The 12,419-nt window shown below is 39.6% G+C and overlaps 1 protein-coding gene across 1 annotated transcript in view; it reads left to right on the top strand.

Annotated features, from left to right (window-relative positions):
• Window positions 1–11,082, top strand: part of flt4 (fms related receptor tyrosine kinase 4) — a 48,624-nt gene extending 37,542 nt beyond the window's left edge. The window contains 16 exon segments of the mRNA XM_038700307.1: window positions 56–162; window positions 1,771–1,906; window positions 2,385–2,489; window positions 2,675–2,788; window positions 3,535–3,623; window positions 3,848–4,007; window positions 4,124–4,218; window positions 5,643–5,765; window positions 5,909–6,020; window positions 6,251–6,265; window positions 6,268–6,349; window positions 6,616–6,721; window positions 6,831–6,955; window positions 8,889–9,009; window positions 9,184–9,269; window positions 10,476–11,082. Of these exon segments, the coding sequence (XP_038556235.1) occupies window positions 56–162; window positions 1,771–1,906; window positions 2,385–2,489; window positions 2,675–2,788; window positions 3,535–3,623; window positions 3,848–4,007; window positions 4,124–4,218; window positions 5,643–5,765; window positions 5,909–6,020; window positions 6,251–6,265; window positions 6,268–6,349; window positions 6,616–6,721; window positions 6,831–6,955; window positions 8,889–9,009; window positions 9,184–9,269; window positions 10,476–10,695 (1,796 nt within the window). The 3' untranslated portion in view covers window positions 10,696–11,082.
• The last annotated feature ends 1,337 nt before the right edge of the window (window positions 11,083–12,419 follow it).

Genomic DNA, 12,419 nt, shown 5'->3' on the forward strand with positions numbered 1-12,419 from the left:
GTGGCTGATATGTCAAAACATCTAAACGTGACTTTCTTTCTTTCTTTCTGTCAAGGTTCAAGTGACAAGGCCAATGTGGAGATTGTAATCCTCATCGGGACTGGAGTCCTTGCTGTTTTCTTCTGGGCTTTGCTCATCCTCATCTTCTGCAATGTGAAGCGGGTCAGAGGGCGCCACTTTTTGCTGCTTGTCTGTGTTTGTGCTGCCATGTTTGTGGGAGAAACTGACGGACTGTGACAGAGACACTTTAACACCTGACTCACATCGTGTCACGGCGTTTGAGCACAACCTGTTTGATCTTTGCAAAAGTCTGTAATTTACTCTTTCAGAGAATCACTGATATCTTCTTGGTCCAAATAATCTTTTATTGCTAATAGCCCTAACAACAAGCCTGCCTATAATGAGGCTTAAATTGCTTTTAATTTTTCCTCACTTGGTCACATATTAGGTTGCTTCACACTGTTGCTCAGCAGCAATTCACAGTGCAGTGCTGTCATTAACAAATCAATTTAGAGATGGCTATTTTTCTCTCTTCCGGCTTAAAGCATCTGTCTTTTTGTCTCTTGCCCCCATGTACACTTGTGCCCTAGGTGAGATCTTAAAATGTGCCCCTGCCAAAAAAAAAAGACAGATAAAAAATTTAACATATTGAGATCTTTGGTGACCTCACCTAGCAGCCTAATCAGCCAGTCACGACACACCAGCTCCTCTCATTAACATGAAGTCTTTAAAAGCAGCAGACAGTTTAATGAGCTGAGAGGAGAGTCTAAGCTGATGTTTTCTTAGAGGCAAAAATAGTATCCAAAGATGAATATACAGGAAGTAGCCTACTATGTATTAGCCGTATCTATTATATTAATAGAAATATACTGAACATCACCTACAGCATCGCTTTTGATGGTATACAGTGTTGGATTTATGTTGTAAACAACAGGAGAGAAACTCCTGTCATTGTGGTCATGATTACATCTAAAGATGCCCTAAACATTTCCTTTGTTACTGTTTGTTTTTTAATTACTGACATTTTAAAGGTTGCATTAGTCATACGAGGGTATGACATGTACAAGTGGCAGACACTTAAACTACTCCATATAATAATCCAGCAGAGGTGACAGATTTTGAAAATCAAGAGGAAGTTTGCTTTAAATAAAAATAATGACGTTTTATAAATAATCTCATTGAATAAAACTAAGATAGATGTGAATCTGTTTTTAACTGTGCAGAAAAGACACGTATCTGACGATTTACTTAGTTAATGAAGGTACCTGTATGTGTTATGCGCATTTTCCTGCTGCTGATGGCTACAGGTGTTTAACTTGAAGATAACTTAATCAGTCTTACATTCTCATTCTAGGCTTATAAAAATAATGGAGAGTGTGCACCTCAGCCTCTCTCTCTCTCACTATCTAATATATATATATCGTGCACCCTGCACTACCCTGCAACCCCTAGCGTTTGCCTCTACTGCAGCAACTGGCCCTGAAAGCCGTCACTGTTTCTGTAATATGAAATTAATAGTCAGCGGATGAAAATGATATGATAAAACAAACTTGCTTCCACCTTGATCACAATACATTTCTGACTCTTCTAATGCAATAAAACAGGTTTTATCAATCTTAAGTATGGTTGTAACCATTTCCTCTTTCTCTGCTCAAGATCTTTGCGACCTCTTTTTGTCCTGTGTTTCCAGCACCTCATTTGCCTCGTTCACCCCTATTCAGCCCAACACCTCCTCACCTTACATTAGCTCTTTCTCTCTCTGAACCTCAGGTTAACCCGGCAGACATGAAGACAGGCTATCTGTCGATCATTATGGACCCGGGGGAGGTGCCTCTGGACAAGCAGTGCGAATACCTGCCCTACGACTCCTTGCAGTGGGAGATCTCCAGAGACAGACTCCGATTGGGTGAGCGACCGGGAAGGGTGGGAGCAAAAGATGGATGGATGGTGGGATAAACGAGTGAATGGAAGGGGGGGGTGTCTGAGGAAATATACAGAGCAAATTGATGGATGAAACTGAATTAGTTTTCCATTTCCAGAATCCTTAATGGCATGAGTTTGGATCACGGCCATCCGGGCAAAGTGTTGCCAAGTAAAGTGCTAATGTTAAATATGTGCTCATTCCCAGCACAGCTTTCTAAAAACACCCTGAGGAAAAGCATCTGTTTCACGACAGCAACTTATGGGAACATGTTGTTTTCCAAATGCTGCAATTGAGATTCAAATTTCACCCCCACTGTCTATATGGATGCCAGATGCATGTACATTTTGTGTCTGCTCCCAACCACAACTGTTTGTGTATTCCAGTGAGAGTAAAACCAAGCCTGCGTAGATCAATGAGAATGAATATTCTGCTGTTTTTTCTCTTCTGTCTCCTGACATAGGGAAGGTTTTAGGCCACGGCGCCTTTGGTAAAGTAATTGAAGCATCAATCTTCGGCATCAGTAAGAGCAACAGTTTGGACACAGTGGCTGTCAAGATGCTGAAAGGTGAGATTTGTCTCTGTGTGTGTCCTGCTCATGTAAACAGCACATGAGTATTGTAGGAAGCTTTCTAAGAAGTCACTGACGTACAAATGTGTTTGTGTTAACATGACTTGGCAGATGTGCATATATAATATACATATGCAAAAACAAACAATAAGATGTGTTTTATGCATAATGCTGTGTTTCAGATGGAGCCACAGCCAGTGAGCATAAGGCCTTGATGTCAGAGTTAAAGATACTGATTCACATTGGTAACCATCTGAATGTTGTGAACCTGGTAGGCGCCTGCACCAAACCAAATGGTGAGTACAGATTTACATGTATTATTACATTTCATGTGTGTGTGCGTGTAGGGTGGCTAGAGGTAAACACAGATATGATATATAGAGTAAATGGTAACACCACAACTGTATTGTTTATGTTGATCGTGTCCAAGTTGGTTAGGTAGTTAACGTCTGATTGTTTTTTTCTTTGTCACTTTTTTCTGTTTTGAAAGATGTTGATGGAGACTGTTTCCTTTGGCATATTTAAGCAGAATACTACTGTTTTGTTTTAGAAATTTTGTGTACAGTTTGTGTACAAATTACATCTATTCAGCTTTGTTTGTCCTGTTGAGTGAAATTCCTTTTCAATTAGGTGTTTACATTATTTTGTCTACCCCTCTGCAGCCTCCACACAACATTTTAAAGAGCAAACAAACTGAGGAGGTCAAACAGCTGCCTCTCTTTTTCTTTGACACTCCTAATTTATGTATGTCCATACATCATTTTGACCTATGGGGCACATATTTGAGGGGGTTACATCTGAAAATGTTCACCCTGTGTACCATAAACAAAAGCAGCAATTTAGCCTGGGAGCTGATTTAAGGGCAGGAAATGCTTGAGGGATGCCAGGTCTCACTTTTTTGAATATAAAATGAGCACCTAAACAAGAGGCAGAGATAATTTTAATGAGACAAAACACTGTAAAGTGTGCTGAAGCACTTGTTGCCTACTTCATACAGTACTGTAGAGAAAACAGCTGACAATTAAACTGTCTTTATCACCAGGTCCACTGATGGTGATAGTGGAATACTGCAAGTATGGGAACCTGTCCAACTTTCTACGAGCCAAGAGAGAGTTCTTCCTCCCATACAGGGTATCCAAAACACGAAGCAGTTTCTGCCCTTTTATATTTGTTTGTTCTGCTGCGATACTGTGACTGCAGCTGAATCCGCTAAAAGAATCTGCTTTGCTTTAGTATAGTTTCATTGAACAGTATTTTCTTCTCACAAATTAAAAACCTATGACGCGTGTATTTTGTACTGGTTTTTTTTTATATTGATTTTGGGGGCGACGCATTGAACTGTTTCACCCACATAGGATCGATCTCCTAAAACTCAGAGCCAGGTGAGACGCATGATCGAGGCAGGTCAAATGGATCAAAGAGCTCGCCACCCACCTTCTCCATCCTCCTCCTCGCTCAGCAGTCCTCAGAGTCCACCATCAAACGTGCCCGTTCAGAATCCTGCTGTGGAGAAAAGTGAGTCTGTATTAATTAGTAAATGGTTTAACTCATTGTCTATTAACTGTTGTTGTTTAATTTCTAATTCGTTTGCTTCCCACCACTGCCCTTTACCCTTCGCCTTCTCTCTCCAGTGGAAGACTTGTGGAAAACTCCTCTGACGATAGAAGATCTAATTTGCTACAGTTTCCAGGTGGCTCGTGGGATGGAGTTTCTGGCCTCCAGAAAGGTTAATTGTCACCATTACAAAGAATTTATGTATAAGCTGTAGTGTCACCAGAGGTCGATCTCAGGGGCAGTGGGTTGTAGCCCCAGGATCATTCAGCTCTTCAGGCCTTTGTGCTTCTCAATTAACCAGAGCTGTGCTCTGCGTTTACACATAATATAAATAAAATATATAGTAGTGCAAAAATAAACAATACTTCTAGATTTGATTTGATTAGATTAAATTCGATTATATATATTTTTTTTAATCTACATTTTATTATATTGAAAATGTTATACAATTATATAAAAAAGTAAATCATAAATTGAAGCAAATAAAAATGTAATTGAATCCAATAAAAACCATTCATTATACATTTTTGATTAATTAAATTAAATATTGAATTAAATCTAAATTCAAGATTACATTAAGTTAAATTTCAAATTAAATTACACACAAAAATAATAACAATTTTAAATGTTTAAACATACTCTGTTGGCGATCATTTTATTTGATTTAATGTACTGATGTAATGTGTATGTCATGAAATGTAGTGCAAATCTTGATGTGCGCTTTTTTGCTTTGAGGAATAATTCTCACAAACAGCTGAGATTTTTTAAGTCATCAGCACTGCAAAACAAACACACACTGTGTCCAAGTAGTGAGGAGTTATCTGTCATCTCTGCTGTATTGGATTGTTTTAATTTGTTGCTGAGCTGATTTGATCTCAGCTGCCATCAAAACATGCTTTTAAAAGTTCATTGTTGTCTTTTTTAAAACACTAACCTACAGCCACAGTATCTCCCATATGAATCCACTGTTAATCGTATGAATAATGAAATTAAAATGGTGACAACAAAAAGCAGCTATAACTAATAATAAATATCAACGATGTGACAGGACTCCAAGCAGACCATCTGGCTTTAAATGACTCATCTAAACCAGTCGTTACCCTGTCGGCACGTTTACAGGACAGCTTTGTAAGTGATGTAGGATCTCCTGCAGTGATTCCACAGAGCCCAGCCTGGCCAAGACATAGTCCAGTCCCAATTACATACTGGCACAAAGACACTGAAACACACACGCAAGTCTGTTCCTCTATCCCCGTGGGGACATCTCATTGACAAAATACATTCCCTAGCCCCTAATCCTAACCCCTTAACCATCACAACTACATGCCTAACCTTAACCCTGACTGTAACCTAATTGTAACCTGAACCCTAAAACCAAGTCTTAACTCTCAAAAAGCAGTCCCCACGGTGACACGAGACCCTATCGGTCCCCTTGCTATTTACTTAATCCAAATCATATAATTCACTCATCGGAGACGACAAGGAGGAAACAATGTACACGTGCAAACTCTCCCACAAACATACAGGGACACACAAACACGCACACACACCTGCCGCAGGGCTATGATGTATGTGTGGTTGTGTGTGTATCCGCAGTGTATCCACAGAGACCTGGCAGCCCGGAACATTCTCCTGTCAGAGAACAACATTGTGAAGATCTGTGACTTTGGCCTGGCCAGAGACATATACAAAGACCCCGACTACGTCAGGAAAGGCAATGTACGGCACCCTCAGCCTTTACTAAGCATTAAACTCTTTTTTAAATTTTAGCACCCACATAATGATTAAATTTAAAGGCAGGTGTCCTTTCTGTTTATGTGACCGTGCTGTAATGGTTGCCTGGTGTTTGAATGTTCTCTCAGGCTCGTCTGCCCCTGAAGTGGATGGCTCCAGAGAGTATCTTTGACAAAGTGTACACCAGCCAGAGCGACGTGTGGTCTTTTGGAGTTCTCCTCTGGGAAATCTTTTCACTGGGTAAAGACAAAATCATAGCATGCTCATTTAATCTTTTATGAAGACACATTTGTGTAGATATCAAGGAAAGTGTGGAGTAGCTGTTTTTTAAAGCGCCTGTCAACCTCTCAAAAGCAATTGGGAATTAATTCTTTTAGAAGCAGATCTTCCTCACTGTTCCTCACCCAAACACACAATAACCTAACCTGACATGTTAATTTATGTCTCGTCCTCCTTTTGCACACCCTCAGGCGCGTCTCCGTACCCGGAGTACAGATTGACGAAGACTTTTGCAAACGACTGAAAGATGGCGTCAGGATGAGGTCACCAGAGACTGCCTCCCCTGAAATGTAAGTGCATGCTTTTATTAGCTTTTTCTCACTCATCGACCTCTTGAAGAAAAGTATAATTTGCTTTCAAATAAGATGTGTATCTCTAAATGTTGCTATTTGAACGAGCCAATCCCAAGAGCAAATGCTACTCTGCTCATAAATATCATAGCTGTAACCAAATTTTAAATTTAAAAGAGGATATAGGAGCAAATTTGTGGTCGAGTCCGGGAAGTTGACTACCACTGTGTCTGCTTTGTTGTGATGGTGCTGCCCTCTGCTGGTAGATATGGCATCATGCTGGCCTGCTGGCAGGGTGAGCCCAAAGAGAGGCCGACGTTCCCTGCCCTGGTGCAGATCCTGGGAGACCTGCTCCAGGACAACGGCCTACCTGTAAGTCCACTGCTGCAGAGACATTTACTATAGCAAGGGATGTTTTTAGTTATTAATGATGAGTTTACAGGGCTTGACTTAATCTTTACTCAAAAAGTACTCCCTCCAGGACGGGAAGGACCACGTCCCCCTGAACCACTCGCAGAGCTCAGAGGATGATGGTTTCTCACAGGCCTCATCGCGGCCTCCATCTGAAGAGGAGCTGAGACTGGCCTGCAACACTCTGCCCACAAGGTAGTAATGCATGTCGTCCTTCAAGAAACCATGAAATTAAATGACCTGGAAAACTGTCACATTACACATTATAGTATATTAGCCAATACTTGATTAATGTGCAATATTCTAATTTATTCTGTCCAAGTACAGCAGTTTTTTTTTGCAAGGATTTAAATTCATTAATACTATTCATTAAATATTACTACTATTTATTACACCTCTGTCACAAACTGTAGAATACTATGCGCATTTCATTTCACAATTTTTAATTTTATATCTTTATATTTTCAATTTTCTATATGTATTTTTTTTATTATTTCTATTTCTTTAAAGCCTTGTTTAACAACGTGAGCAACTAATGAAAAAAAATTCCCCTTGGGGATCAATAAAGTATTTCTGATTCTGACATCAGAAGAAACAACCCTTAAAGCATTTTATCTGGTGCGATTATTCTTATTGACAACAATCCAGTGAAGAGTCCACAACCCACAATGAACTGAACGAGTATTGTCTGTGTAGCCAAAGGCTGATATATCTTATCTTCCTCCATACTATCAAAACACATCACTAAGCCACACTTTTGCCCTGGCTGACACGTTCCTTAACGTCCCGATCTCACAGACACCACCCTTCCTAAATACTCACTAGTGCACCAAATCCACAGCTGAAAATGCATATGTAATGCACTATTTAGGCCCTTTTGAGTTAAGTTTGCTTAAAATCTCAGCTGTTTTAGGACTGTTTTTACTTTTTTGCCTGCTTTAGAAAGGAACGTATAGCATACAGATTAGATACACATTTAGTACGAAACAATGGTCTTGTGGCTGAAAGCCACAGACAGGCAAGAAAAGTTGCAAAGTATTGAGAGATGGACTAACGTATTTAAGGTTTAGGTCTTTTCATGGGATTCATTGGCAATAACAAAACATAGAAGATCACCAGCATTTTCCTTTATTGGTGACCTCAACCTGCACATACAGGGACAAACAAGAAGAATATTCCTAAAAGCCATTTAACTGTACGAGTTGTCATGCCACGATATGCCAGTAAAATCACAAAATCTAAAACACCTCAGTAAATTTGCAAGCCATAATAATGATGATCATGATGTGGTGAACAGAATATTAAATTTGCATTAAGTTATATTTATTTGAGTGGATTCCAGTATCTTCCGGTATTCATCCTTTTATCAACAGACTCATACTGAGGCATTATCATTCTTAAGTCTGAATTCTATGACAGATTCTGGACCACCTGTTAAGTTTATTCTCAAATTCTGCTGGTGAATACGACAAATTCTCTTAAATCACTCATATGTGTCACTTAAGAGTGAATCTGTTTGTATGAGAGGTTCTTGCATGATGTCCATTATTTCCCATCCTGTTGGTATTACTTTACGCAAAAGCGCTCTCCAGTCTATCAATCAGTAATTTGTAGTTATCAAGGGACTGCCCTTAAAGTTATTAAACTAGGGTTCACAGACCTTCAGAGAGTCTCAAGATCACTTTGGTCATGATGTTTTATGGGATGGGGAAAACATTTTTATTACCCGGATGTATTATCATGTCTGTATTTTCGGATGTTGCTTTGAAGTTTACCTTATTTTGAGTACTGAATACTTTCAGCCTCTAGGCCCTTACTGAAAATTAACAAAATAAAAAAAGAAAATCATTGTGCTGATAAATGATCCCCCACCGGGGAACATCTCCTTTTATCATCACCTTCAAAACACTGAAACCTGAAATGTTCTCGATTCATTACAAACTTCATTTTAAAATTATAATATTAATAACAATTTTTTCCGCTTATTGCAAATTATTTAGCTCGTATTCCCGCCTGCTCTACTACTATTTTTACTGATTTTTATCTATCCCTGGTATTTTCATGTCACCAGGAGGCCCATGGTCAATCATGTATTAATCTGATCAAATTTCCTACACTTCTTGACCAGGTATTATAACTGCGTGCCCTTTGCCGGCTGTGTCTTTGTGGGACCCTCCAAAATGTGCAAGCCCAGAGTGAAGACATTTGAAGAGTTGCCCCTGGAGATGCACCCACAGAAATCTCCTCAAGTGAGCTCTTTATCTTCTCATCAGTTGTTGAAAATGTGAACTGATTGGTGACATTTTGCAAATGCCCTTCGACATTGGGAATTTTCTCCTCGGATAATTGACAAAAATAGTTGCTGCAGCGGGGTGAACCCAAGGCATTTAATTCACATGATGTCCAACTGTGTCTCCTCCCAGGACAACCAGACAGACAGCGGGATGGTTCTGGCCTCCGAAGAATTTGAGAGAATTGAACACAAGCACAGGGGTGCCGTCTCAAAAAGGTTAGCAACACAAAAGCTATGATCCATATTATTGTTTAAAAGTAATACACACAAGATGTGCAGACGGTTATTCAATGTCAGTGTTTGATATTTGGACTGATTATTATTCACTGTGAAACAACACAATGCCGGTCAGGTTAGAGTGAGGCCTTTCAGATGTATTAGTAAAGGCTACTTTTATAGATGCGTTTCAGAGTTGGTATCAGAAAACTGTTATTGTCTCTTTGCTTGGAAGCGTGTAGAATACAGTCACTCGCAGCCTTATGTGTAGTGAAACTACAGCAGATTTCCAAAAGAAGCATCAGCAGTCTCAATTCATGCATAGGTAGGTAAGAGTAAGCAATATGATCTGAGTAATTTGAACCCAGGGTCCATATTTCTAAACGTTTGGAGAATCACACTTCAAAAGCTCTGAAAAGCCAACTAGGCAAAAAAAAGGTCATTGGTAAAAGCAAAGAACAAGACGAAATTATCAAGCAACTCACTCCTACTCACAGCAAAGTGTAGGAGAATATCGAAGAGCAGCTCCCAATTAATTACATGAATTATCACTATGCTCTAAGCATAGCCAGAGACAAACCTACCTCTGTATCATTTAAAAAACATTTTTTGAATTCATTAAATTATGTGAACAACTTCCCATCCCAAGTAACCAATAGCCATATAAAGACAGATGTTATTACAGAAAAACTAGCTGGAATTGAAACAAAACCAAAAATGTATAGAATATGGAAAATCTAGAACCTCATGGACAAGTGAGACAAAAATATTATGCAAGGAGAAAAATATACATTTCCTAGAGTTCGCTGTGGTCTTTGGTGTGTATGTTGGGGACTATTTTCAGCTGTGGATTTGAGGATTTACAGCAGCAGGACAGTGTATGTGGAATGGACTACAGAGCCAACAAAGAAACATGTCAGCAGTACAACAGTGTTTTTAATAGTTTTTGGACAACAACAGAGCTCAGGCTTTGGCTATACAGACCCTAGTTAGTACAATCAATTCATTGTTGGTTTAGCAGTTGAATATGCGTCCAGATGAACATGAAGTAGTTTGGTTCTCCACAAGTTTCTCTTATGAGAAAATTGAGAAACAATCATACCCACAGACATCTCTGTATGTCCTAACTTAGCATACCATCTCTTTTGCTAGTGTGCCTTAGTTGTCACTACTTGACAGTAATGCTGAGAGCTGTTCTGTCCCCAGTCGTATAAGCAGCAGCAGCAGCACAGAGCCTCTGACAGCTTCCCATGGTTCCTTGGGTCGAAGCAGTGGCGCTGGAAGCTCCAGGCACCGTCCCAACTTCTTCAGCCAGCTTTCAGGACAGACCTTCTACAACAACGAGTACGGACACCTGTCCGAGGAAGGCTTCTGCGACTTCTTCTCCTCGCCCGACACCCCCTGCCTGGCCTCCTCTAATGTGTAAACTTACCAAAGATGCAGCCTGAGAGGATGAAAGGGTTAAAAAAAAAAAAAAAAAAAAAGTGGGCAGCTCAGGTCAAGGAGGTGTGTAGGCTTTAGTAACATCCCAGTATTGACATGTAGCTAGTCATTTATTAATGAAGATAAGGTTATGGATCCTTATGACTGGAGCTGACCTCTACTCATCTCAAACTCCCTCCTCTCAGGCTGCTGCCTCAACAAAACAGACTGAGCTACATGTGCCTGAAGTTCCTCTAATAAGCCACTGGGTGGCAGCATTATGACAAACAAACCCTAAGTATTGTCTATTCACACATTTATATTTTTATCTTTTATATACAGAGTACAAATTATGACTCATATAGGAAGAAATAAAGAAATTTATCTTCTTCTTGCTCTCCTCTCTCTGATTATTATGAAGTTGGAGCTGTCATTACACCAGCGAGGTACATGTTTCAAGTGCAAATTTGCATTTGTCATGCCGTGTTAAGTTACAGTCCACAGCAAACTAGAGCCACAAGCTCTGTGATGATCCCCATTAACGGACCAATCAACGAAGCCAGCAGATATTTGTGGATCTGTGTTGTTTAGTGGAGGTGGAGACGCTTGGATAAACGACACCATGAACAAGGAGTAAGTGACGGAGGTAAACAGAAGGATGTAGGATGAATAAAGGAGTGACTCACACTAAGCACCTCTTATCAGAGCTGGACGTAAGCATGATGACAGCTGTGACAGCTTAATACCCTCTTACATGCTCACATCACAGATGACAACCTGCGGGGTGTCTGGCTGCCAGCTGAGGGAAATGAGCAGCAACTGGGTGCAAAGTCCACTTCATACATGCATACAATTATAGCCCTAGAGCTTAGTGTTACAATATCGGCAGTGCAAAGGTTCCATTTTCAGTTTCTTTGGATAATTGTTGATAACGGTACCTGGACAAATACAGGTAAAAAGAGGAGTTCATGCTGACACCATAACACCTATTTCTTACTTCCTTTGCAACCTGGACTCCAAAACCTGACTAGTTAGGTTTAATTATGAAATTGACTGATTTCTTTCACTTATTTGAGGCCAGAATATAAAATCCTTTATGTGAAACCTCAGTTTAGTAGGAAAGTACTCCCTTAGAAACTTGTACAACCAAATCTATCCTAAACAGAATGGATTCAAAATGAGGAAGTAAAATCAAAAATAAGGTTAGTACAACAGTGGTTTCTATGGCACCTTTACTTGAGGAACACATAGCATTACAGAGTAATTTGAGACAGAAAAGAAAATAAACCAGAAAGACCAGTTCCGAGGGACTGTGGTCATCACCGTCCTTGATCAGAGGTCTTTTATACTACAGTATAAAAGGGAAAAATATTACCAAAGAGGAAAGACATCCTGGCCTACAAGTTCTCTCCTTACAAAACCAAATCTTCCTGACAATTTACAACTTCATGGAAACACAAGAAGTAAACAAATTCATGTACCGTGTTTAAAAAAACCAAACCTAACCAATCTGTTGGGAAAAATTAGACATTCATTTTATTTTATGCAATAATTGAAAGGCAAAGGAAAAGGTCAGAGCTAGGACCTTTAACAGCACTGATGAAATATTTGGTATAAATGGACTGAAAGGTAAACAATGATCACTGTATTGGGAAAAAAAGTCTCTAAAAAGTAAATCTACCGTAACATGCATGAAAGAAACTTCAGGAAATTCAGGTTTCAGTGGCA

Source organism: Micropterus salmoides, unplaced genomic scaffold (genome assembly GCF_014851395.1).
Source record: "Micropterus salmoides isolate LMB-PRFRI ecotype aquatic unplaced genomic scaffold, ASM1485139v1 Ms_hic_scaffold_5, whole genome shotgun sequence".
NCBI classification, from domain to species: Eukaryota; Metazoa; Chordata; class Actinopteri; order Centrarchiformes; family Centrarchidae; genus Micropterus; species Micropterus salmoides.